The sequence below is a fragment of the Thermothielavioides terrestris genome, chromosome 2 (assembly GCF_000226115.1).
Source record: "Thermothielavioides terrestris NRRL 8126 chromosome 2, complete sequence".
Taxonomy (NCBI): Eukaryota; Fungi; Ascomycota; class Sordariomycetes; order Sordariales; family Chaetomiaceae; genus Thermothielavioides; species Thermothielavioides terrestris.
This window is the reverse complement of record NC_016458.1, coordinates 975,953-1,000,632: the sequence shown is the minus strand read 5'-3', so window position 1 is coordinate 1,000,632 and position 24,680 is coordinate 975,953. Positions and strand designations below refer to the sequence as shown.

The 24,680-nt window shown below is 57.2% G+C and overlaps 8 protein-coding genes across 8 annotated transcripts; 3 read left to right on the top strand and 5 right to left on the bottom strand.

Annotated features, from left to right (window-relative positions):
* Positions 1–468: 468 nt before the first annotated feature.
* On the bottom strand, positions 469–1,926 carry THITE_2111676 (uncharacterized protein). Its single transcript, XM_003651365.1, has 2 exons — positions 1,686–1,926; positions 469–1,589 (listed from the first exon to the last, which is right to left on the bottom strand). The coding sequence occupies exons 1-2, from the start codon at positions 1,792–1,794 to the stop codon at positions 595–597; spliced, it is 1,104 nt and encodes a 367-aa protein (XP_003651413.1). The 5' UTR covers positions 1,795–1,926; the 3' UTR covers positions 469–594.
* A 2,059-nt stretch (positions 1,927–3,985) lies between these two features.
* THITE_2111674 (uncharacterized protein) lies at positions 3,986–5,948 on the top strand. The gene is made up of 3 exons (XM_003651364.1): positions 3,986–5,299; positions 5,401–5,620; positions 5,689–5,948. The coding sequence occupies exons 1-3, from the start codon at positions 4,132–4,134 to the stop codon at positions 5,888–5,890; spliced, it is 1,590 nt and encodes a 529-aa protein (XP_003651412.1). The 5' UTR covers positions 3,986–4,131; the 3' UTR covers positions 5,891–5,948.
* A 794-nt stretch (positions 5,949–6,742) lies between these two features.
* On the bottom strand, positions 6,743–8,025 carry THITE_37358 (uncharacterized protein; the record flags this gene model as incomplete). Its single annotated transcript, XM_003651363.1, has 2 exons — positions 6,743–6,888; positions 6,948–8,025. Coding segments are annotated over 2 exons (1,224 nt in total), but the record flags the coding sequence as incomplete, so codon positions are not given.
* A 1,431-nt stretch (positions 8,026–9,456) lies between these two features.
* On the bottom strand, positions 9,457–12,153 carry THITE_2111669 (uncharacterized protein; the record flags this gene model as incomplete). The annotated part of the gene is made up of 4 exons (XM_003651362.1): positions 11,612–12,153; positions 10,616–10,691; positions 9,674–9,845; positions 9,457–9,487 (listed from the first exon to the last, which is right to left on the bottom strand). Coding segments are annotated over exons 1-3 (404 nt in total), but the record flags the coding sequence as incomplete, so codon positions are not given.
* A 1,540-nt stretch (positions 12,154–13,693) lies between these two features.
* THITE_2169870 (uncharacterized protein) lies at positions 13,694–16,720 on the top strand (the record flags this gene model as incomplete). The annotated part of the gene is made up of 2 exons (XM_003651361.1): positions 13,694–13,782; positions 13,842–16,720. The coding sequence occupies 2 exons, from the start codon at positions 13,694–13,696 to the stop codon at positions 15,040–15,042; spliced, it is 1,290 nt and encodes a 429-aa protein (XP_003651409.1). The 3' UTR covers positions 15,043–16,720.
* A 599-nt stretch (positions 16,721–17,319) lies between these two features.
* THITE_2111664 (uncharacterized protein) lies at positions 17,320–18,586 on the bottom strand. The gene is made up of 3 exons (XM_003651360.1): positions 18,076–18,586; positions 17,608–18,005; positions 17,320–17,543 (listed from the first exon to the last, which is right to left on the bottom strand). Exons 1-3 carry the CDS (start codon positions 18,304–18,306, stop codon positions 17,438–17,440), a joined length of 735 nt encoding a protein of 244 aa, XP_003651408.1. The 5' UTR covers positions 18,307–18,586; the 3' UTR covers positions 17,320–17,437.
* Positions 18,587–18,701: 115 nt separating this feature from the next.
* On the top strand, positions 18,702–20,458 carry THITE_2111662 (uncharacterized protein). Its single transcript, XM_003651359.1, has 4 exons — positions 18,702–19,109; positions 19,187–19,359; positions 19,437–19,749; positions 19,914–20,458. Exons 1-4 carry the CDS (start codon positions 18,915–18,917, stop codon positions 20,208–20,210), a joined length of 978 nt encoding a protein of 325 aa, XP_003651407.1. The 5' UTR covers positions 18,702–18,914; the 3' UTR covers positions 20,211–20,458.
* Positions 20,459–21,328: 870 nt separating this feature from the next.
* THITE_2111660 (uncharacterized protein) lies at positions 21,329–24,591 on the bottom strand. Its single transcript, XM_003651358.1, has one exon. It carries the CDS (start codon positions 24,408–24,410, stop codon positions 21,648–21,650), a length of 2,763 nt encoding a protein of 920 aa, XP_003651406.1. The 5' UTR covers positions 24,411–24,591; the 3' UTR covers positions 21,329–21,647.
* Between the last annotated feature and the right edge of the window lie 89 nt (positions 24,592–24,680).

Here is a 24,680-nt window from a genome sequence, read left to right as displayed (position 1 = left end):
GACCTCTTATCGCAGTCATGAGGAGGTTACCTAGGGATGATATCAAGGGCCTAAGCTAATTGCTTCTAAGCCATGGGTCATATGCGGCCCAGCTTGATACCCAATTCTATCACGGAGGGAGGCTGATGGCTCTGTCATTTTCTGCCTCAGTAAAATCCGTGCTGCATCCAGGGTCCGTTCACTCAATTGAACTATGTTGCTGGAGGCGACAGACACTGGATCTACTCGATAGTGAGTTCCGACCACCGCGGCAGCTTGAGTCCGACGATACTGAAGCTCATAGCAGTGGCAACTGAACCGGCTGAGACCATGGAGGGAGCATGTCTGCACAACCAAGGCCATTTGTATTTTGCAACATCAATCAAGCGCTATTCTTCGACTCCCACCTACCTCTGTAACCTCATAGCTCATGACCCAAAGACGAAGCCCGAGTTAATCAACTAAATCCAACCCTTTGATGACGGTATCCTGTATCTTCCGACGCCAATCGTTGTGTCTGTAAACCGAGAACGCCTTACGCACCTGCCCCTTACTAAAGCCATAAGAACCGGGCAATGGAGCCTTGCTTTGTTCTTTTTCGTAACGGAGGACAGCTCACTCCTCCTCACTGACGGAGCTATCACTCCCGTTACCATCGTTCTGTAACTCCCTCTCCAACTCGGCTTCAAGCTCGCCAAAGTCCTGATCGAGTGCTTCATTTCCTCCAGCTTCATCAGAATCCTCATCGCCGTCATCAAACGTGTATCGATCCGGCTCGACAGCGACGGGGCTCTCCGTCTTGGAGGGCCTGGCCGGAATGGGCGGCCGGCGGGGCGGCTCATCGTCGTCGTCCTCGTCGTTCTCATCGTACTCGTCCCCTTCCTCATAACCTTCCTCCAACTCCTCCTGGCCCTCTGGGTCCCCTGCCATCTCCCGGGCGAGTTCAGAAAAGGGCCTGAAGGTTGTAGAAAAGTTGCTGGTGGGCCCGAAGGCGGCCGGGTTGCCGCGCGGGATTTCGAGCGTCAGCACATCGTCGCCGTCGTCGTCGTCATCCTCTTCCGAATCGACCGGTGAGAGAGCCGGACGCTTTGCTTTCTTCTCTGCCTGCTGTGATGGCGGCGAGGCAGAGGTGGGCGGGGTTGCGTTGACATCAGGCAGCGTCAACAGCGTCTCTTGGGTTTTCTCGGGCTCGCCGCCGCGTGCCGGCTTCGATGAGCCTTGGGGAGCTCTGTTGCCTTCCTTTGCTCTTGTCGGCGTGGCCTTGGCGGCACGGGCTTTCTCTGTGGCTTTGGCCCTTGGCTTCTTGGCAGGGCTGCCGCTCTTAACTTCGAGGTGAGGGAACTGCTTGCGTAGGCTCTCGGCGCTGCTGTCCGTCGGCGTGCGGGTGAGATTCATATGAAATGTAGAGTCGACGCGGTGAAGCACAAAGGCCTTGCGCGCAGGGTCGAAGAGGAGCACGTAGTTGCCATCGTTGCTTGTGCGGATGCCACTGTATTGGTACTTGTCGCCTTGGTCCTCGAAGTCGAGATCGTAGGATTCATCTTTGGGAGACTTCTTGAGGCGTGCTGTCTCTGGGGCAGTGTCTGACGAGAGCGGCGGTCGGTAGTTGTCTGCGGTGGGCCGGATGTCAGTTGCCAGCTCCATGGTGCAGGAGGACCCCTGGTAGCCACAGTCTGACGACGCGGTGGAGGAAGAGCGGGGCTCACATCGAATGCCGGTGTACGTCTCTTTGGAAGGCTTGCCCAGCAAGGCGTCACTGAGGATGACCGGGTATTTGCCGGCCTTCGTTGGGTCTATGATTCCAGACGCAGCCATAGCGTAGAGCGTTGCGGCCGCTGCTGGGCCGGCGTACACAACCCGTGGTGCGGAGGCGGTTGTTGGAAGAACAACCCATGGGTCTTGGCAGGCAACTCAACTGCAAGGCAAGCAGGGATCTGACTGTGACACAGCCTTTAACTTACTCCACAGCGCAGGGCCAGTCTGGGGAAGAGGCGTGCTTAAATTAACTCCTGGGGAAACGTTAGTTTAAGCCTTTGTACGGCGCTCCAAGTCCTTCACTGTCCATAAACGTGACACTCGTTTACAACTAACTCCAACCAAACAAACAAACCTGGCCCACTTTCAAAATCGCTCTTCGCTATATGCAATAAAACATTGCCTACCCTGCCTATCGCTCTCGCTTACCTAGGTACCTCTATGGCTTGTGCGCACCCTGCGGCACCCACAGTTACGCACCCTGCCTGCGGCAGCTACAGTTGTGCACCCTGCCTGCGGCACCCACAGTTGTGCACCCTGCCTGCGGCACCCACAGTTACGCACCCTGCCTGCGGCAGCCACAGTTACGTACCCTGCCTACGGCACCCACAGTTGTGCACCCTGCCTGCGGCACCCACAGTTACGCACCCTGCCTGCGGTAGCCACAGTTACGTAACCCTGCTTGCGGCACCCACAGGGTTATCCTTAAAGAGGTCCCGCCAAGACTAATTTCGGAGCCTACCGCTTACAAGTATTTACAATTCGCCATGAGGGGAGCAGGGTCGCCACGACTTTGAGCAACATCAACAACGAAGAATTGCAAAGACTTGTAGCAACAACTTCGCGAAACCTCAACTAAATCGAAAAAAAAAAAATGAAAACGAAGTTAACCTATACTCTAACCTTGACCCTTACCCTAACTATAACCCTAAACCCTAACTAGCAGGGGGCTGGCGCCGCCCCCAATACCCCTAGCGAACTAACCCTTGGCGATAGTGCAAACCCCTTAGCGGTCTTGGCGGGGTACTGACGCTGTAAAAACATTGCCAACAATTGGCCGAAATTAGTCTTGGCGGGACCTCTTTAAGATCCAGCACTCACAGTTACGTACCCTGCCTGCGGCAGCCATAGTTACGTACCCTGCCTATGGCAGCCACAGTTACGTACTCTGCCTGCGGCAGCTACAGTTGTGCACCCTGCCTGCGGCACCCACAGTTACGTACCCTGCCTGCGGCAGCCACAGTTACGTACCCTGCCTGCAGCACCCACAGTTACGTACCCTGCCTACGGCAGCTACAGTTACGTACCCTGCCTGTGGCAGCTACAGTTGTGCACCCTGCCTGCGGCACCCACAGTTACGTACCCTGCCTGCGGCAGCCACAGTTACGTACCCTGCCTGCGGCACCCACAGTTACGTACCCTGCCTATGGCAGCCACAGTTATATACCCTGCCTGCGGCAGCTACAGTTGTGCACCCTGCCTACGGTAGCCACAGTTGTGCACCCTGCCTATGGCTTCTCGAGATATTGCAAGGCGTAAGGTAGCTAGAATATCTTTAATTACATAGAGCGAGGGGCGATTTTTAAAATCGGGTTGCAGCGGGGTAAGCTGGTTGCTGTGGCGATTGTTCGGCTAGCAGTCAGTTGCAAACGGGTTTAGGTTAATGGACAGTGAAGGACTTGGAGCGCCGTAGCCTTTGTTTGGTTGGCGGCTCCGCTCAGATCAGCAGATTGAGGGTCTTCCAAGCTGTGTGGCAGGGTCCAAAATAACCTACATGTAGGTACTCTTCAGGACACTTCGGATTACAGTACACAGTTGGAGACCTTCCAGGTTGTGACGTTGCTGCGCGAGCCCACATTTCCAGGTTTGCGGGGTTGAGATGCGTTGCGTGCCGGCCGGGGAATGTTTGTTAACCTCCTGTGGTACACTACTGTGTAACTTTACGGCTGCATGGCAACTGGCGCACCCACCAGGATCAGCGCTCAGCGAAACGGCGAGACCACACAGGACGCCATTCGTATTCCGACCTTCCCTTTGCGGTCCTGGAGTCCGTGTATATGTGACCGGTGGCGGCGCACAGGTTGAGACAAGCTCTCTCTGCTAAACATCGCGATACACGGTATGTCGCATTCGAACCCCGCGGCGATGACGCGGCCTCCCAGTCACATGCTGTCTGAGCCGCGGCTGGGTCCTTTTCATCTACCTAGGTGTCTTGATAATTTGGAGGTTCGAGTCCGTCAGTCAGTGTCTACCCAAGCCTGAGCTGCTTGAGAACAGACCTACCCAGCGATCAGCGTCACCCCTTCCATCCACGTCGACATTGGCCAATCTGAAATCTGTCTCTACTTAGGGCATCTCTCACTCCCACTCCCACTCCCAGCATCTACCATCTACGGCATGGGTTCTCTGGTGGTGGCTGCTCTCAGCGTGCCTCTCTCGGCTTGGGGCATACACCGAGCCTATTCTTGGCTCGTTCCCGACAGTAGCGATGTCTCCCTCTCACGTTACCTCCTGCTCGTGGGCCTGGCTGCTCTCGCTATCAGGGTTTCTTGTTCGTTCTTCAACAGCGACCGCTTTCAAGCGCGCGCCCGCCTTCTAGGCTGCGGCCCTGTGGCTCTCTACCCGCACAAAGACCCAATTCTGGGCCTGGATGGCTTCTTCGGGGCGCTCCGCGCCCTCAACAGCCACAGACTCCTCGAGTTCTACGCCGGCCGCTTCTCATCATGTGCGCCCACGTACTACACCATCGCCCTGGGCAAATGGATCCTCATGACCAACGAAGCTGAAAACATCAAGACAATCCTGAGCACCAAGATGGCCGACTGGCCTATTGACGGCCCGAGACTCCTCGCCACGCTGCCCGTCCTGGGCCCGGACAGCATATTCACCAGCAACGGGGAGCCATGGCACAGGGCCCGAGCCATGCTCAAGCCTTCGTTCGTACGGGACCAGGTCGCCGACCTCAAGTGCTTCGATCGCCATACCAGGAACATGCTGGCCGCCATCCCCGGGGACGACGTCGCGTTCGACATGCAGAGCCTGCTGCTCGACATGACCATGGACTCGTCCACCGACTTCTTGCTGGGCTACTCGACCAACTTGCTGTCCGAGGCTTCCCCCGAGGCGCAGCAGTTTGTCCGAGACTTTGAGTACGCGAGCAGGGAGAGCGCGAAGAAGGCTCGTTTGGGCACCCTGCTGTTCCATTTGCCTCATCCCGCGCTGCGCAGAGCCGTGCGAGGCTTGAGGGAGTATGTCCGCTTCTATCTGAAGAAGGCGATTGCCGAGGCCGAGAAGGGCGCCGGAGCTAGGGAACGGAGCTACGTGTTTCTTGACGAGCTGCTTAAGGCCAACCCGCCCGAGGACTACACGATCGACCAGATCCTCTCCATTCTCATCGCAGGGCGGGATACCACGGCCACGGCCATGACAGCCGCCTTCTACTTCCTGGCCCGCGACCCGGCGGCGGTCGCCAAGTTGCGAGACGAGATCCTCGGCGTGGGCGATGCCAATCCGACATGGGAACAGCTGAAGCAGCTGAAGTATCTCAACAACGTGATTAAAGAGGGTATGCATTCACCCTTGTGCCTTTGTCTCAAGTTTCCAGGTTTCCGCCGTGCTTGACTTTGCACCTGTTCCTCCTAAACCGCTTGATAACCTGGCCTGCAGCACTGCGCCTCTTTAGCCCCGTGGCAACCAACTCGCGGACGGCAAACAAAGAAACCATTCTCCCTCGCGGTGGCGGCAAGGACGGGAAGCAGCCCATCCTCGTTCCCAAGGGGATGTCGGTGCGCTGGTCCCTGCACGCTTTGCACCGGAGCAAAGACGTCTTCGGCCCCGACGCTGACGAGTTCCGGCCGGAGCGGTGGGACTCGGACCTGCGTGTCAGGTAGGTTCTTCTGTCCTTCCCTGCACCAACGGAAGCGTGTTCTCCCGCGCTGATAGCGGTTATTCAAGCTGGGAGTATGTCCCGTTCAGCGGCGGACCCCGGATCTGCCTCGGCCAGCAGTTTGCGCTTACCCAGATCGCATACACTCTGTTTCAGTTTTTCAGGACTTTCCGGTCTCTCGAAGCTCGGGATGATGGGCCGCTCCTGGCGCGGACAAACCTGACCATTTCTTTCCCCTTCGGCTGTCTGGTTAGTGTGAAGCGTGCGTAAGTGACGGTCGTGCGTTGAGCTTTGATCGCGGTGCGCAGGAGACGCACTATGCACCACTTGACAGAAATTGGAGAGATATTATCCTGCGTCGATCTGCATTTCCATGCCTGCCAGGTTATGCTCTTCTTAGGGGCAGCAAAGTAAATACCAGCAGTCTGCCTTGTCGTTTGTGACTAGACATCCCGACGTAACGAAGCGCTTCCGCGCACCCTAACCCTTCGGGATTCGGAATGAGGTGCTCTAAGCTCCTATTTCGGCGAGAACCATGCTGAAGGATCCGACGATCCGTCGTTAACATCCCATGGAGCGGCAGTCGGAGTCCGCGGCAACGCGACGGGTGCAGTACCCCGCGGGACGGCGCAGGATGCACTTGACATCGCCACGCAGACCAGTCAGTATACATTATACACACCGGTTATTATCACGTTATGTGTCTTGGGTTTCAAATCAACGCTGTTCTATTTCCAATCTTTCCTCATGGGTCCTTGAAGGATACCGGGTATTCCCCCTTGATCGAACCTGTCAACCAAGGAGCTGCTGAAGAGAGTAAGCCGATTATGACGATAAAGCTTCAACTGGCAGCCCTCAACGGCCCAATTCTTCGAGCGTAGCCCTCCACCCGCCGTCTGGCTTGACACTGCTTTGTCTGGATCAGCAAATCATGCATCGAGTGACCGCCTTATCCAGGTATCTCGCCACACAAAAATAATAATACACGACAAACACTCCGGCTCAGGGTCTAAAACCAGGGAACGTCCTCTTAAGCAACAGAAAAGCCGCACCAACGGGAAAGTCCGAGCCGAAAAGAACACCTTAACTCCCGGATCCAAACCATCATTCATGACCCATAGCTTAATGCCGATTCGACTTGGGCAGGTACCTGCTCCGGAGGGCATGCCCGATCGTGCCCCCAATGACGCTCATCCGGCTGCCGATGGTCCCGTCCTGCATGCCACTGGCGAGCGCTTCTTCGAGCGCCGACTGCGTGACCGAAGCATCTGTCGCAACGCATCGTCAGCCGAAACGAAACACAGGAGAGGTTGAGAGCGGAACCCACCATCCAGATCACTAAAACTGCTCCCCATACTAGGCGTCCCGTCACTCCCCTCCCTCGACGTCCCCCTGCCCTTAGCACCGCCCTGGCCCGGCCCCCTGCCCGCCAACTCCGCTGTCCGCCTCGGCGACAGCGGCCCCTGAAGACCCTGCCGCGTAGAAGTTGCCCGCCGGCCGGCCGTCTCTCCCGCGCCCGCGCCAGCGCCCGCGCGCGCTCCCGCCGTCGCCGGCGGGGGCGAGACAATAGCCGCTGAGCTCACCGACGAGTCCGACGTCTGCGACTGGTTAGCATCCCCCCCGCGCCGGCCCACAAGATGGCGCATATCGCCGCGCAGCGTTGCGCCCAGGTCTTGGCTCCCGCCGACCGGGCTAGGGGCGGAATCGACTTGGTGCTTCTGAGGTGGCAGGAATGCGGCCTCGACGTCATCGTCATCGTCATCGTCGCCGGCCGGCCGGTCGCTGTTGCCGCCGCCCCGGACGTCTTTGGGTTTGGTGAATCGTGGTGGGCGCCGGATGATGCGGCTCTCGACGAGGCTCTCGGAGGAGGAGCTGGGGGATGAGGACGTGGACGCCGCCGGGCTCGGTGGTGCCCCGGTGTTGTCCTGTTGTTCGAGGCGCTGTTGTTGGTGGGCAGCCGTGTTTTGCAGGTGCGAGAGCGGGCGTCTTGGAGGATCACTCGTTCGGGTTGCTGTCCCCGGCCTGCTACTTGGTGGGTTCTGGGAAGGAACCGGCGTGTTGGCCGATGAGTTTCGAGTGCTTCCGGGCCGGCTGGGAAACGCCGTTCTAACTGACGGTCCGGCGGCGGCCCCGCTGGCTTCCGCCAGGTTCTTCGCAAGAGGCGTGGCGGTCTCCTTGCGCATCGAAAGCGCGGAAGGGGCGCGGCCGGCCCCTGAATTGGTGCGTCTCATGGGTTCTGCCGTTGCCGGGTGGGCCCCGGGAGCATCGGCGCCAGGGACAGGCGACGGAGCGCTGGAACCCCGACCGGCAGCTGCCTTCAGCATCTGTGCCCTGAGCTGGGATGTATGGCGCTCCGTCAGGTAGTTGGCCATCTGCAAAAGGAATTCAACGGTGACATCGAACTGGACCGCTCTTGGCACGGTGTCAGCGATGTGCTCCTGCTCCAGAGTTCTGACGGACTCACAGCTGGTTCCCTTCACAGCCAGTCAGCAACAAGGTCAAACTCTGCGGGATGGGATAGAACGTACAATCGACATTATCCACCGAAGCGTCAGAAATGATGCTCCACAGAGCCTCCGACTTCCTCTCGCTCCAGTTTACCTTGGGATGAGTAGGTCAGCACTGCGCAGCACAGCACACAGCACGGCATGGAAGGCACAGTGCGAAACTCACTGTTCCGGGTTCAACGAAGTCGCCGCGGTTAAAGGGCAGCCGGATGTAGACATGGTATCGCGGCTCTCGTTGTTCTTCGGCAGCTTGCTCAGGGCTCTGTCGTCTGTCCGCCGCGGGATCCTCTAACCTCTTCCTCGATTCCATGGTGAGCTTGTTTGATCGGGGGAAGAAGGCTGCTGCGGCCAGGATGCCTGCTCGTGTAATTGAAAGAGGAAAGTGCCAAGCGGCCAAGCATTTGGGGCAGATTGCAAGGGCATGATTACATATCTGCCGTTACCTGACGTTATGCTAGGTAACGCTATGCAATCTGCTGGCGTTATCCGGTAATCAAAGCAAGTTGATTACACGTTAACGTTATTCGCATCCGTACTGTGTACGGAGGTCGCTACCAAATGAATCCGCTCACCGCCTTCAATCGAGCCGGCAGAATTAGCCTATATTTACATAGACATATAGATCTATCCATTTATCCAAATTAGGAAGGTCTACCCCTCAATTTACGTCTTTTTCTATCATCTTCGAACCTCTCCCCTTTTCAACAACCCCCTTTTTTCTATTATCTTCCTCAACTAACCTCTTCAATAGCCTCTTTTTACAATGGTTTACTACGATATTGCTATATAGGCTTAAGTGCTTACTCTTAAGCTGATTGTTCAGCTTAATAATAAGTAGGTTAAAGAGCTTACTAGCGTCAAACCCTGTACTTTGAACGACCTAGCTAATAGAGCTCTTGTATATAGCTTTGATCCTAATGCCTCTCTCCTAGTTCTTCGTAACGAACATATCTACGATACTCTAAAGACTAGCTGTCCTTCGAAGCAAAGCGATTAAACTAAAGAGGCCGTTTTAAAGAAGGTTCGTAAAAACCAGTTTAGCTAGGAGATAACATACACTTATATCTCAGCTAAGCTAGGTAATACAGTCTTGCCAATGACCGTCTAGTATATTCTTTGTACTATAGGTATAAAGAAGATAAAGCCAACATATAAGCCTAGTGTTACACGAACAAAGTGGGTGCTGCCCGGCCTCGTCAGCCAAAGTAGCGGAGCACTCAAACCAAGCAGGAGTTTTGGAAGAGTGCAAGATCGTCTGTTTTTTGCAAGAGTGTGAGATGCGGGCAAGTGCCCTCCTAAATACAGGAGTGTGGTGGCCTGTGTACTGTTGCGGGGCCCAGTGCTGTTGTGGGGCCCAGTGCTGTTGTGGGGCCCAGTAGGCCTACACTTGCACAGTTGGCCACAGGTGGCTACAGGTATCCTACAACTGCGTATAACAATTGCCCCCTCCACAAACAAACAGAAAAGCTGTCCTCAGCTTGCAATTCCATTGTATCTTGCACCTCAACTATCCAACTATTCAACCATTTCAATCTATTCAATCCACCTGTTGGGTTCCTTGATTGGGGCGACTGGCCAGTCAGGTTCTTTGATCGGGGCGACTGGCTGGGGCGATCGATTGGAGCGATTGATCGGTCGGAGGTTGGAGCGGTTGGAAGGATGGGAGCCGGGCCGGGGCGACGAGGTTTTGGAAAGAGGTTGCGATTGACGTTGTTGCCCTGGATATCGACCTCCAGGTTAGGTCTCAGGAGCTCGAGGGCTTCGCAATACTTGGAGACCACCTAAGTAAGCAAAACTATAAGTGCTTCTTGGCAGGGCACTCGGGGCACTTGCGCCCGTATGTGGTTGCCTAAGCCACATGACGTGGTACTGCTTAGGCACGCTGTTGATGAACGTTGGCTCCCTTAAAAGGAGTTTTATCGCGGTTTATCGTATAGGTTCGAGTCTAGTAGTAGGCACCACTTGTTACATGAACAAAGTGGTTGCTGCTCGGCCTCGTTAGCCAAGGCAGTAGCGTACTTAAACCAAGTAGGAGCTTTGGAGGAGTGTAAGATCGTCTGTTTTTGCAAGAGTGTAAGATGTGGGCAAGTGCCCTCCTAAATATAGGAGTGTGGTGGCCTGTGTGTAAGGTGGCCTGTGCACTGTTGCGGGGCCTAGTGCTGTTGTGGGGCCCAGTGGTGTTGTGGGGCCTAGTAGGCCCACACTTGCACAGTTGGCTACAGGTGGCCACAGGTGTCCCACAACTGTGTGTAACAATTGCCTCCCCCACAAACAAATAGAAAAGCTGTCCTCAGCTTGCAAGTCCATTGTATTTTGCACCTTAACCATCTAACTATTCAACTATTCAATCCACCTGTTGGGTTCCTTGATCGGGGCGACTGGTCGGGGCGATTAATTGGAGCGATTGATTGGTTGGAGGTTGGCGTGGTCGGAAGGATAGGAGCCAGGCTGGGGCGACGAGGTCTTGGAAAAAGTGGTTGCAATTGACGGTTGGAAGGATGGGAGCTGGGCCAGGGCGACGAGGTCTTGGAAAAAGTGGTTGCGATTGACATGGTCTTTGGGAGCTGAGCCAGGGCAACGAAGTGTTGAAGGTCACGATTGACGTTGTTGCCCTGGATATCGACCTCTAGGTTAGGTCTTAGGAGCTCGAGGGCTTCGTAATACTTAGAGACCACCCAAGTAAGCAAAACTACAAGTGCTTCTTGGCAGGGCACTCGGGGCACCTACGCCCGCATATGGTTGCCTAAGCTATATGACGCGGTACTGCTTGGGCACGCTGTTGATGAACGCTAGCTCCTTTAAAAAGGAGTCTTATCGCGGTTCATCGTATAGGTTCGAGTCCAGTAGTAGGCACCACTTGTTATACGAACAAAGTAGGTGCTACCTAGCCTCGTTAGCCAAGGCAGCGGAGCACTCAAACCAAGCAGGAGTTTTGGAAGAGTGCAAGATCGTCTGTTTTATAAGAGTGTGAGATGTGGGCAAGTGCCCTCCTAAATACAGGAGTGTAGTGGCCTGTGCACTGTTGCGGGGCCCAGTGCTATTGTGGGGCCTAGTGGGCCCACACTTGCACAGTTGGCCACAGGTGGCTACAGCTGCGTATAACAATTGCCCCCCCTACAAACAAATAGAAAAGCTGTCCTCAGCTTGTAAATCTATTGTATTTTGCACCTCAACCATCCAATCTATTCAATCTATTCAATCCATTCAATCCACCTGTTGGGTTCCTTGATTGGGGCGACTAGCTGGTTGGGTTCTTTGATCGAGGCGATTGGCCGGTCGAGTTCTTTGATCGGGGCGAATGATTGGAGCGATTGATCGGTCGGAGGTTGGAGCGGTCGGAAGGATAGGAGCCGGGCTAGGGCGACGAGGTCTTGGAAAAAGTGGTCGCAATTGACGGTTGGAAGGATGGGAGCCGGGCCGGGGCGACGAGGTCTTGGAAAGTAGTCGCGATTGACGTGGTCTTTGGGAGCCGAGCCGGGGCGACGAAGTGTTGAAGGTCGCGATTGACGTTGTTGCCCTGGATATCGACCTCTAGGTTAGGTCTTAGGAGCTCGAGGGCTTCGCAATACTTAGAGACCACCCAAGTAAGCAAAACCATAAGTGCTTCCTGGCAGGGCACTCGGGGCACCTGCGCCCGCATGTGGTTGCCTAAGCCACATGACGCGGTACTGCTCGGGCACACTGTTGATGAACACAAAGGAGTCTTATAGTTCATCGCACAGGTTCGAGTTCAGTAGTGGGCACCACTTGTTATACAAACAAAGTGGGTGCTGCCCGGCCTCGTCAGCCAAAGCAGCGGCGCACTCAAACCAAGCAGGAGCTTCGGAAGGAGTGCAAGATCGTCTGTTTTTTGCAAGAGTGTGAGATGCGGGCAAGTGCCCTCCTAAATACAGGAGTGTGGTGGCCTGTGCACTGTTGCAGGGCCCAGTGCTGTTGTGGGGCCCAGTGCTGTTGTGGGGCCCAGTAGGCCCACACTTGCACAGTTGGCCACAGGTGGCCACAGGTGTCCCACAACTGCGTGTAACACCTAGCCTAATAGAGAAGATAAAGAAAGAGCGTTTAAAGTTCTATCTTTGTTATTAACATTGGACCCTCGAAGATTAGAAGCGAGTTATCTAGTCTAACGAGACCTCTATTGTCTTAAATCATCGTTGTAGTAGCTACTACGTTTAAAGGACTCTAAAAGACAAGTTCGTTAAATCCTATATTTATAAACAATAGAAAAGATATACTAAGTTCCAGTTCTAGGGCTATTTTTCCTACGATTCGAAGGGGCTATATTACATCTAGTATCTAGAGACTATAAAGGAGAGAAAAGAAGCTGAGAAGGACTTTAAAAAGATGAACACTGAGCTCGAACCTATTCTTTATAAACAATGGGAGTTGGAGACTAAGATAAAGTGTTTAGGGCTTTGAAATCTAGGTAGGTAAGCTCCTTAATAGAAATAAGATACTAAGTATAGTAAGCTTATATAGTGAATAGGCAATAGTGTTGACTAGTATCAGTACTAGAAGGAGATCCTATTAAAGAAGCTTATCCTTTATACTAAGCAGTGTAGGCCAGATGCTTTTGTTTAGGAAGATCTAGCACTATTTTACACCTACTATATATAAGCAACTATCTTCTTAGCTATAGAGGTATCTAGGATAACCTAGTGCCCTAACTCCCCTAACCTCAATATAATCGAGCTATATTAGCTATATTTAAAGCGGGTTACAACGAAGAAGGGAGCTCTAAAGAGCAAAGCCTAGGCCAAGATAGTTTAGAAGTAGGCATAGGAGGATCTAGAACAATAGAGGATACAACGATAGATCGAAAGGATCCTATATCATATCTAGGAGGTTATTCGTTGCCAAGGCGGTAACGAATATATAGAGGGGAGGGCCAAAGAACGTTGGCAAAATGTTGTTTTAGGCCCTAGGCCAAGCACTAAATAGCCTTACTTTTTCCTAATAAAGTAGTTGGATCCAGAGCTAGGAGGTACTCGTAGAGCCAGGAGGCACTCGCAGAGCCAGGAGGCACTCGCAGAGCCAGGAGGCATCTTGCAGAGCCAGGAGGCTCCCGCAGAGCCAGGAGGCATCTTGCAGAGCCAGGATCCGGTAGATTACCTTACAATGGCTTACAGTCTTGGCAATCTTGGCATTGAAGGCGGTGAGCGGATTCATTTGGTAGCGACCTCCGTACACAGTACGGATTATTGTGTAGATGCGTCTCTGTCAATGGAATTGTGGGGAGAAGTCTTGACGCCAGTGACTACGCTTAACGTGAGGTAGCGCTAACATGACCCACGCGTTTTGCCGCCCCATTCGGTAACTAAACTTTAAGGCAGTCGGGTAATTTTGGCGCCAATGGTGCTGTGTTGCTGGGGCAGATTTGCAGCGCCGTGTCAACCAGACGCTCTGCGCGCTGAAAACCCGCGTCGATCGAAAGCCTCTCAGGTTGTTTGACGCCAGCACTCACAGCAAGCGTGCCAAAGCTGCATTCAAGGAAAAGCTCTGCATTTCATTGGCTGCTGACGTTGAATTTTGCGCCTCTTTCTCTCTTACTACCTGCCCCGCTAGCGTTATGGCTCCGTTAATTCTACACAATGTTCCCGACGAAGAGCTCTATGTCGGCGACGACGGCATTCAAAGACCCTACGCCATGGTCTTTTCGTGCGTGGTTCCGAATTCCCCGCTTACATACTGCAGTATCTAACCAGCTGGATCGTCAGGCAAGACGGGTCTCTCCGGTCAAGGAAGATGACCCACGAAACCGGCTCCTTTGGCAAGTCGACGCGGCGAACGAGGTCGAAGACCGCCACGCCGGCGCGGAAAGAAGACCCCACGATAGCAGCAGCGGACAAAGTGTTTAGCAGCTGGCTTGCGACTCAAAACCAGAATGCGCCGCAAGCCCAAAACACGCCGGCGACAGCCCAACGAAGACCAAGCGTCGCCGCGTCCGTATCGTCCCAAAGCGCTGCCCAGCTGCGTGACGACGCAGCGACGCCTTCGCAGAACCGATTCCAGAAGCAACTTGTCCCCACCGAGGTAATACTGCGCGGATACCGCTCGTCGCAGCAACAGTACGCCGCGATCAACCACTATGAACAACTCGCCGGCAGGATTTGCGAAGATTACCCGCGCGAACCACCAGTCGAGAGCCGGCGCTACAAGTCGGAGCTGCGCGATCCGGCCTTCACTCGCCGGCGCGCTCTCACTCCCGAGGAGCGCGCCAAGGTCAACAAAGCAGACGGCGGCGAGCATTGGGTGAAAGTGACGTTCGAGTCGCATGAAGCGGCAGATGCGGCCATCTTCGCCTCCCCGCAGAAGATACTCGGCCACCTCGTCTACGCCGAGCCGTACCAAGGGATCCCGCCATCCCGCGACGAAGCCATTCCCGACCAATCCTACCTAGGCAGCGGGCTGCGCGAGACGCCCCTGCGCCGGCGGCACTCGAGGACGCAGTCCGGGTTCGGTGCGCAGCAACCCGGGGGCTTCAACTGGTCTCCACCGCACTCGCAGGCCTCGTCTTCGGCAACCGCCGATACCATGACCGTGAACAGCAGCACCATCTCTTCCAGCACAGTCATAGGGCAAGCAGCTACTGGGGGGAGCGGCGCCGGCGTTGTACCCGCACCGCAGGAGAAGCACGACGACGAATTCTGCAGGGTCATACCCACCGTGCGGAAGGCGAAGCTGCTCCCCGTGGAGCAGGCGCTGCTTCCCGCGCCGTCCTTCACCCAGCGCATCGCGAACCACATTCCGTTCCTCCGGTGGTTCAACGGCGCCATGATCGGGAGCGAGGTGCCGCGCACGGAGATGGGCGAGTTTGATTGGAACAGGGCCAGCCTGTACTGGAAGCTCATGTGGTGGCTGGACTTCTTGCTCGGTCTGTTTGGAGGAGAGATCAGGGATGCCGATAAGGACGACTGAGGGAGAGAGCGAGACCGACTGGGTCGGGTCATTCCGATGTTCTGTACGTAGTAATGACGCTGCTTTTTCTTCATGACTGCGGCACACAGCCGGACGGGTAACCAAAGAGAATGACGGCGGGCGCGTCAGCATCTTTAGGCGTACGTACTAGGTTTTGAGGAGACAGGCCGTTCAATGATACGCCCAACACCGTTTCTATTCACAGGAACGGTGTCTCCCACAACAATGCGTCTAGTCTATTACAGAGAGCAAGAGCGAGAGCGGATGTCCGGCCGTATGTCTAGCGTTTCCCAACCTCACTGCCATCCTCAGCACGGTCATGTATCGATACCTGAAGCTCTCCAGCCCTCTTCCTGATGTTGAAGGTCCACGCCGCTCCCGCCAGCCTTGCCTTGATCTTCATTGTCAGACGCTGTTTCACGCCGCAAGCCCTCGTCACGCCATGGGTCTGCCTCCTCGTCGCCTTGGCCGTCCCGAGGGTCGTCTTCAACAGCACATCCGTCGTCGCGCTCTCCCGTACTGTCATCACCTTTTCTGGTGCCTTCTTCCCCTGGACCTGACGAGGATTCGCCAGTCCCATTCTCGAGACTGCCGAGCAGTTCCTCTGGATTCAGCCTCAGCGGCTGCGGCTGTGGTGAAAAGGGCCGCACATTCCTCGACCGGCTCGGCTCGGAAAAGACGCTATCCGTGTCCCGGTCTCGATCCCTCGCCGTGTCCGACGACATCGCACCAGCCAGGCTCTGGTATCGGTCCGTGTCCATCAGCAAACTGTCGGAGCGAGTGTCTTTCCCTCCCCGCAGCGTGTCGGTGCCGGCCGTGTCGGCCAAGATGCTCTTCGGCGGCAGAATGCTGAACAATGTCGCACCCTCACCGGGCACGACCCCATCCACACCACCGGACTTTCCCGCGGCAGCCAGAGGATCCATCTCCGCCGCGAACAAATCCACGCCTTTCTCGAGCACGTCCTCCAGCCCGCCGCCGGTCCATCCCTTCCTCGCCAGGCTCTCAAAGATGTCCACCTCGGCCCTGGTGAGACTGCAGCTGGCCTCGACGATCTTGGCGCTCGCCTCCTGGCTCTCGCGCAGCAGCGTCCGCGCGTGCTCGGCGTGCAGCACCGTCAAGCCGTCCAGCTTGGCCGTCAGCTCCACCAGGTGTCCCCTAAACCGCGCGACGTCCCGCCTGCGCTGGCGGTGCAGCTTGAGGCCTTCCTTCTCGAGCCGGCGAATCTCGCGGCCCTGCGCGGCCACGTCGCGCGCGTAGCGCTCCTCCTCGTCCTCGACCGCGGCGCGCCACTTGTCCAGCTCGTGCAGCAGCGGCACCTCGAAGGCGCGGTAGACCGTCTCGGAGAGGATGTGCTGGTGGTTGGCGACGAGGTGCTGCAGGCCGGCGACGGTGAGCAGGGTGTCGGCGGTGCAGGCGGCGGCCTTGGACGTGAAGCTGTTGGTGAGTGGTGCGCCGGAGGGCGGGCCGAGGGCGTCGGCGCGCGCTTCTTTGAGGCGGGCGCAGGACTCGAGCGCGGCGCCGAAGGCGGAGGCAGCAGTGGAGAGGGATGCGAGCGCCAGGCGGTAGGCTTTGGCGCTGGCGAGGAGCTCGGCGTAGGCGGCTTGCGAGTGCTCCAGGTCGGTCTTGGTGAGGACGGCGTGGGCCGGGCGCGGGGGCGGAGGTAGCGGGAGGTTGTATTGCGATAGCGGATTGGCGGTTGAGGCGTACGACTGGGTTGGGCTTGCCGGGACCGGCGGGAGTTGGGAGGGCGGCGAGTTCGCCGCCATGGTTGAGGTTGCGCAACGTGGAACGAGGCGATGGGAGGATGACGTAGCGATTGACCGCTGATTCGGGGTTTGTTTATCCACAGCAGGTAAGGTATTCCGTATTCAATGTGTACTTCCCCGTTGGGTGCACTCGGAGCTTGCCACCAGATCGGAGTAAGGTACGTTAAGCCAAACAAATGACCCCCAGTCAACTGTCTGACGGAAGAGGTGATCTTTCGAAAAGGTGCTCCAGGAAACGATCTACAGCAGGGTACACCAGCGAGGGTGTGAAGGCAGCGGCTTCCGCGATCAGACTCATGTGACCGTAGCAGCAGGCCAACAACGGGTCGCGGGACAGCAATAGGGAGCGCTGATAAGATAAGCTAAAGCTGGGGGACAAGTGGGGCTGCATCCGACAGGGACGACGACGACAAGACGCCAGCAGCTGCTCCTGCTACCTGTTTGCAAAGCCAACTATAAACTATAAAGGGGTCCTCATGTGAGCAAAGCAGGACCCAAGGACGCAAAATCAAGGTATCTCTAATCTACCGATAACGCCGATATCACCTCGCCCAAGGGTAAAAACCTCATTCAACTCATGATGAATCCGTTCTCCCCCGCTAGCCTCCTCAGAAGAATTCGAAGCGTCAGAGTTCCGGCTTGGCTTCCGTGCTCCCCAGCGCCGGCAATCTCTCGGTCAGAAACGCCTCGACATCGTCCATCTCCTCCGGGCAAGCCGAGTGTCCCATGTCTCTACGGGAGCCGGTCAGACAGCCAGCAGCAGAACGCAAGGAACATTCCAATGTGATGGACTCACTCGTAAATCTTCAGGGTGGCATTGTACCCCATGCCCTTCAGCAGGTCGTAGGACATCCTCCCCAGCTTGGTGTTCACCACCTGGTCGGAATCGCCATGGGCCATAAAGATGGGCGTCTCCTTGTTGACCTCGGGTTTCGGCACCAGGTCGGCGAACTTGAGGCTCAGCAGCAGATACGACGACAGCGCCACGATGCCCGCGAGCTTCACCTTGGCAGTCAGTCCGCTGAAGATGCTCATGGCGCCGCCCTGGCTGAAGCCGCCGATAATGATCCTGTCGGATGGGATGCCCGCGTCGATCTCCTGCTGGATCAACTCGTGGAAGTAGGCTTGGCTCAGCAAAATGCCGGCCTCGTCCTCATTGCGGCGGAGGGACTCGGGATTGCCATCGATCGCGTGCTGGGGCGATTGTAAGCCACTGCTGCACCCGGCAATCGGCCATGTGAGCGAGGTGGCAGTGAAGACTCACAATGTCGTACCATCCCGGCATTCTCACTCCCCAGTTGCAGGTGATGGGGATCGCCGGGGCGTGAGGCAGGATGAACTTGACCTCATCAAGCCGCTGTCGCCTGCGCCAGTTCTCGACGGCCCCAGCCCAGCCATGGCCCGTGTCTCCGAGGCCGTGAATGAAAATGACGGTGGCGGTATGCCTTGCGGTGGCCGGAAACAGGAGGGGCGGCCGCCGCACGATCGTTGACATGTTTGCGAGAGGGAGACGCTGCCGGACCGAGACTGGGGAACGGGGATGCAGCCGGAGGCTCCGTTGCAGGCTGCTAACAACGAGGTTTAACAAGGAGGTGAAAAAAAAAAGAGACGACCGATCACATACGGAAGGAGGTGCCTACCGACCTTCGGACAGAGCACTTGCAACCGGTTGCTGCGGGAAAGCGGGGCCGGATCTTGTCGCAGAGATGGAGGGTTAGGGTTCGCCAATGTGGTTCCGGTCGGCATGTTTCACCTGGAGAAACAACCTGAAACCTACTTGGAAATGATTGTGGAGTAACGTTAACCCGGTAAACTACGGATTATTGAAACTCTCCCTCCGTGTCTGCATGACCTGATCTCTGAAAGAATTACGAAATGCTTAGATTAGCAAAACAAGTTACGACAAATTGGGCTGCCGCGCGCGAGAGGCGGATTCGGCATTCGCGACAAGAATCGCGGGTATCGCACATACACGGGCAGTAGGCCCGGAAATGTTAGCCCCAGCGCAGACTATTTGTAAAGGCACCGTAACTATTTGAATGAGCAACTGAGCGGACGTTGTCCCAAGTTCAAAAGGGACATGCAAAGCACACTGACGATGCCATGTCTGGCTTGTGGCCATCGAGACATCGTCCCTGGCTCCTTCTGCTGCCCACTTCCATCCTCATCCTCATCTTGGCTCTGCTTCTGAGTCCAACCTCCCGACTGGCACGTTGGCTGCCGTCCCTGACACAGATCAAGAACTGCTCATCTCTCAACATGCCCAGGACACCGGTGTACTATTTCAGCCATGGAGGGGTAAGTACGTACATCGACCATCGACCATCAACCAGCCACTTCAGTCCCAGTAGCCTGGCCAACTAACCTTGCCCCAGCCCGACGTCCAATACAACAAGACGCACCCCGTCTATCCCGTCCTGCAGTCCCTCGGGAAGGAGATCACGCAGAAAGTCAAGCCCAAGGCCGTCGTAGTCTTCTCGGCCCACTGGCAAGCGGAGCCCAATGAAGTGCATCTCAACAACGCCGAGGACACCGACCTCATCTACGAGTGAGTGTGTCTGCGGCAGTATCCAGCAGTGTTCCCGGCCCCCCGCCCTACCTCGCTAACATAACCGATCCGCCCAGCTTTTATGGCTTCCCCCCTGAATATTACAAAGCCACCTTCCCAAGCAAGGGCAGTCCCGCGCTGGCCTCACGAATCCTCTCGCTGCTCTCCGGCGCCGGCATCAAAGCCAAGGGCCTCAAGCGCGGCCTCGACCACGGCGTCTTCTCGGGCTTCAACGTGGCCTTCAGCCCGGAGGAGAACCCTCTGCAGTGCCCGCTCGTGCAAGTCTCGCTCTTCAACAGCGAGGACCCCGACGCGCACTACCGCCTGGGCCAGGCCGTCGCCGCGCTCCGCGACGAGAACATCGTCATCATCTGCACCGGCATGAGCGTGGTAAGCATATAAGCATATTTTTGTGTCGCCTATCCCCCATACACGGCTGCCTCGGGAACAGCCTTCATGTTCCCGAGACGGCGACTCTGCTCTCTGCTCTTTTAAACTAGTCCCGTCACTCCAGGAAAGGAAGGGAACAGGGATGGCTGAAAATCATTGAACAGCACAACCTGCGAGATCTGCGCTTCTCCTGGGGCAGTTCCACGCCGCTGCCGTATGTCGTGTCGTTCGACAACGCGCTGAAGGAGGCGGTCGAGGCAGACCCCAGCGTGAGACAGGAGCGAATGGCGGCCGTGACGAAGAGGCCCGATGCGAAGCAGGCTCATCCCTGGATGGATCACCTGATGCCCGTGTACATCGCGGCTGGCGCAGCTGGCGAGGATAAAGGCACTCAACTGTGGACGCTGCATGAGGCGTCCATGGCATGGGCGCAGTACCGGTTTGGCGAGGTCGCAGCGTAGAGTGCGCGCTTCTGACTGTGTAAGTTCCGTTCGAATACATTGCCGCGTTGTAAATCTGTTTCATCACCCGCACGTCTATCTCTTCTTTAATTGATAAAGTCCCCATGCGCAGCGAGACGTAATAGACACTAGTTATTTTACCGAGCCTCGTTTCGCGTACTCAGCCGCGCCCCCCGACTTCTTTTCGGCCTGCAGACCCAGTCAACCTCTATAAATCCCTGTCTGCTTTCTGTATATGGAATCAAAAACGAAACGAGAAATCAACTTCCTCTGTCACCGGTAATGGCAATTGGCGGATGGCTCAAGAAGTACACATCTACCGCGCTGCGACGGTAACTGGGAGCTGCTATAGGGAATCCTTCCTGAGAGCATCCCAACTGGGCCGACACTGTTCTGGCACGGCGAAAGCATTCAGGGATTCCGGGACCACCGCAGCAACGCCAGGCGTGTCTTGAATACCTGCTCTTCATAGATTAAGGTTACGTGCGTAACTGAATGAGTGGGCGACCAGGGAGGGGTGGGGGGCAAAATGAACAGCAGTCGGGCAACGCTCCAAACAGCAATTACACGGGCAATCACCAACTTGATATGTCGGCAACCTCAAGTTCAAAGCAGTTGGCAGCGCCGATGATTGCCGCTGCGGACCCGGGGGAACCACCACTCAGGCCACACACCGTCTCCCGGCTCCCAACCAGCCTGGCAACCCTCAGCATGGCGCCCGCCGGCAAACTGACTCAAGAGATAGCATCTGCATTTTACCTCGTGGGCGTGTTGGTCGAGCGCCGCGTCGCCCACTGAACGGAAGGGACTATCGCGGCTTTACTGTGGGGGCTCGCGATGATCCACGAGTGAACAAACACAGAAGAGAAGGGGCGGGGGGTAAGACGAGACAAACAACACACCAGAAATTCGCTAGTCGTAGCCGGCCCAACTACTAACCCAGCGGTTGCTGGTTTGTCGAGGGGAGAGCGGACGGGATCCCGAACTTTTCCAGCACCTGTGGCCGTGTGTGACAGAGAACCGCTCCGAATTGCGACGGATGAGTTGGGACAGGTATTCTCGGCACACTCCCCAAAGCAGAAGATCAAGTCGACTGACAAACTGTCAAATTATGCAGAAGCAGGGGCCGTCCCGAAAGCGGCGGTCCTTTGATGTACCTCAAACAAAGGAACGAGGCCAGCACGCGGCCCGCAGCTGACTGAGCCTCATCAGCATCCTCAGATACAAGGCCAAAACAGAGTAGGGCAACAAGAAGAAAACGCCGCGGACTCAGGCCGCTTGTCCGGTCGACCGAGCCGCTTGGTATCCAAGCCGTTGTACAAAATAATCCAGCGTGGTATCTCCTGCCGCCGAGAACGCCGCCCCCAGTCATGTTTCCATTGTCCCTTCCCACTCCCAAACTCAACCCCTCCATCCCTCCACAGATATGTGCCTCTCTCACAGGGCGTAGTTCTCCGTATGCAAGAAGATCTCCTCGAGCATATCGTCGCCCCAGATCTCCGCCTGCAGGCGGGCGACCGTGTTGGCGACGCCGACGCGCATCGCGGGCGGACCGCACACGAACACGGCAGTGCGCCGGCCGAGGATGCCGCGCCCGTCGGGACCCCCCGTGGCCCACTCGCGGAGCATGTAGCCCAGGTCCGGGCGGCCGTACTCGACGCTCCACCCGCCGTCGATCTCGTGCGGCACGGGGAAGGCGAACCGCATCAGCGACCGCTGGAACTCGGTCGGCGTCTCCGGGAAGCCGAAGTCGAACCCGGACGGCGGGCCGAAGGTGCTGGTGGGCCGCCGCCGCGCGGAGGCTGCGCCCACGTCGGTCCGCAGGTGTGCGAGCTCTGGCGGCTGCACGGGGGCCGGGCCGCCGTTGGTCTTCTTGTCGCTGTCGACTTCCTGTTCTTCTTCTTCTTCTTGTTGTTGTTGTTTTCGCTGTCCCTCTTTCGTGTCGCTTGCAGATTCGCCACCCGCTTGGCTTACGCGGGAGTCTGCTTCGGCAAGGATTTGGCTGTAGCGCTGTCTCCCTGCTGGCGGCGCGAAGTTGAAGTGAGGAGCGCCGGCGCCGCGCGCGCCGAGAGGCGGGAAGTGGAATTCGCCATCGTGCTTCCTTTGGCCGCCTGTGCCGTGTTTGCCCTCGGGAAGATCGTGCTCAATCGTCTTAGACTCGCTGTTACGACCCTCGAGCTTCTTGAGCGCCTCCTCGGCTGGTGACAAGCCAGTCTTGTTGGGAGGCGGGCCGGGTGGTGGCGGCGGAGGGAAAGTGTGCGGCTGCAGGTACTTCTGCTGCGGCAACGCCGTGATGCGATCCTCATCCTCGCGCCGCAGCTCGCGCTCCTTGTCCGGGTCGCCCTGCGCCTCGGCCGCGATCAGCGCGCTGTTGCGCTTGCTCGCGATGCCCGCCACGAACCCATCCAGCTTGTCGTGGAAAGCATTGCTAAGCGGCCGGGGAGCACGGCCTTGGTACCCGGCAGGGTTGGCCTTGGGTCTCACCGCCGCCGTGACGAAGAACTTGCAGGTGACGCTCTCCGGCGGGGCCGACTCGCGGCAGATGCGCAGCTCCTCGCGGAACCAGTCCATGGCTTCCAGTCGCTTCAGCGCCCATACCACTACGACTTTCTTGGTGATGGCCTTCCCATCCCGCATGCGCTTGATCAGGTTCAGTAGCTGCGACATCAGGGACGTGATGCCGCTCCCGCCGGCGATCAGGATGCACGTGTCGAAGGCCGCCAGCTCGCGGCGCATCCCGCCGTACGGGCCATCGAGGAAGGCACGGTAGGTGTGGAAGGGCCCCTTCTCGATCGCCGTCTCGAGCACCTTGCGCGTGAAGCCGCCGAACGGGCGGAAGACGAGCACGCAGTCCCGGTACTCCTCGCCGTATACCGAAGGGAAATCGTCGCTGCACAGGGAGGAAATGGTGAACGGATGGTTCTCGAGCAGCGAGATGCCCGGCATGCGCAGGTACACGTATTGGCCCGGTTTCCAGCGCATCTGGGTCGGGATGGTGATCTTGATGGCATTCTCCGTCATGATGTTGATGGCCGCCTCGTCTCCGATGAGCCACGACATGCGCCACGGCTTGGCCCAGTTCAGCTTGAACAGGCGGAGGATGTTGCAGAGCACGATGATGCCGATCGACGCATACAAGTAGCCCCAAGACATAAGGAAATTCTTGGTGTGCCAGAACAGCACGCCGAGGTAGACGTAGCCGACGGGCGCGTGGAGGAGCGCGAAGATCTCGTACGCCTTCCTGCGGATGACGGGCAGCGATGCGGCGCAGAGCCAGCACAGGGGGACGAGGCAGGCAATGCCGGTGCCGTAGATGATCCCGCTCCCGGGGGGGAACAGCGCGCCGAACACCTCCATGCCACCGTCCTCCCAGACCGGCTGGATGTAGAAGGGGATCATGTGGACCAGCGAGAGGAAGAGACACAGATAGCTCAGCCAGCGGTGAAAGACGTTGAGCCGCTCGGGCCCAATGCCCGTGATCAGGGTCAGGAGGTTCGCCTTAGTGCTCGTCGCGAAAATCCAGGGGGTCATGGCGACGGCGATCATGCCGGAGCGGATGGCCAGCGGCGGTGACCCGAACCGGATGCTCTGCCAGTACAGCGGCTGCTGCAAGAAGCAGTAGACCGTCACGAACGAGAGGGCGATGAAGGCGCATCCCAGCACGGCGAGCGACGAGAAGGTAAACCGGTGGTTCCGCCACACAATATCCGGAATGGGGCGGTAGAAAACCCATCGGAAAAGGGCCAATGTGTCGTTGACGAAGCCGACCGACGAAAAGTGCGCTTTCGGCCTGAAGTTCTTCACCTGAGCGGGTGGCTCATCGGGGAAGAAATGCCGCCTCGACTCGGATGTCGTGACGCCGGTCGCCAGGGCCGCCGACCTGTCCCACCCGGGGTCTAAGGAGTACAGGGTCTGGAAGTGCTGCTCCATCTCCTGCTTGTAGATGGCCTGCCGGATCTTGTCCTGCCAGTAGTGCCATATCCTCACGAGCACCGCCAGCCCCCCGAGAACGATGGCGAAGTACGTCCAGCCCAGCCCATACTTGCCGGACTGTGACCATGGATCCACCGTGAGAGCCTGTACTAAGCCGGCAGGGCTGTTCGGTAAGAGCGGGATCGAGATGCGTTTGGCGAGCTCCGTCGCGGTCTGGGATGAAGCGTCGGCAGCGTGTCGCAACGCCGGCTGGACGTGTGAAGCCATTTGTGCTGTGCTGTGTTCTGGCACGCACCGAACACCACAATACAAGAGTTCCGAGCGACCAGTCGCCGGGGCGCTCCTTTGCTACCCCTTAGTTACCCCGCGAGGCCGAGGGATGCACGCAGCGCCCAGCGGATCGGCCGGTGCAGTCGATGACGGCCGCAAAAAGAAGGGAATGCCGGTTTACCGGATTTGGTCGAAGTTAAAGAACATTGAGGACGCTGGAAGAGGCCATTGAGAGCAGGCCGGCACGGGAGAAGACGGCAACCGGGA

What these genes read in the sequence shown, in the direction of transcription:
- THITE_2111664 (XM_003651360.1), bottom strand. Translation starts at nt 18,306, where the DNA reads ATGTCAACGATCGTGCGGCGGCCGCCCCTCCTGTTTCCGGCCACCGCA. An exon ending in TGCCGGGATGGTACGACATT is followed by an intron (nt 18,006 to 18,075) that starts GTGAGTCTTCAC and finishes CAATCGCCCCAG; the next exon opens with CACGCGATCGATGGCAATCC. An exon ending in GCCACCCTGAAGATTTACGA is followed by an intron (nt 17,544 to 17,607) that starts GTGAGTCCATCA and finishes CGGCTCCCGTAG; the next exon opens with AGACATGGGACACTCGGCTT.
- THITE_2111676 (XM_003651365.1), bottom strand. Translation starts at nt 1,794, where the DNA reads ATGGCTGCGTCTGGAATCATAGACCCAACGAAGGCCGGCAAATACCCG. An exon ending in GACGTACACCGGCATTCGAT is followed by an intron (nt 1,590 to 1,685) that starts GTGAGCCCCGCT and finishes GGCCCACCGCAG; the next exon opens with ACAACTACCGACCGCCGCTC.
- THITE_2111662 (XM_003651359.1), top strand. Translation starts at nt 18,915, where the DNA reads ATGTCTGGCTTGTGGCCATCGAGACATCGTCCCTGGCTCCTTCTGCTG. An exon ending in ACTATTTCAGCCATGGAGGG is followed by an intron (nt 19,110 to 19,186) that starts GTAAGTACGTAC and finishes ACCTTGCCCCAG; the next exon opens with CCCGACGTCCAATACAACAA. An exon ending in TCTGCACCGGCATGAGCGTG is followed by an intron (nt 19,750 to 19,913) that starts GTAAGCATATAA and finishes ATCATTGAACAG; the next exon opens with CACAACCTGCGAGATCTGCG.
- THITE_2111660 (XM_003651358.1), bottom strand. Translation starts at nt 24,410, where the DNA reads ATGGCTTCACACGTCCAGCCGGCGTTGCGACACGCTGCCGACGCTTCA.
- THITE_2111674 (XM_003651364.1), top strand. Translation starts at nt 4,132, where the DNA reads ATGGGTTCTCTGGTGGTGGCTGCTCTCAGCGTGCCTCTCTCGGCTTGG. An exon ending in CAACAACGTGATTAAAGAGG is followed by an intron (nt 5,300 to 5,400) that starts GTATGCATTCAC and finishes CCTGGCCTGCAG; the next exon opens with CACTGCGCCTCTTTAGCCCC. An exon ending in GACTCGGACCTGCGTGTCAG is followed by an intron (nt 5,621 to 5,688) that starts GTAGGTTCTTCT and finishes CGGTTATTCAAG; the next exon opens with CTGGGAGTATGTCCCGTTCA.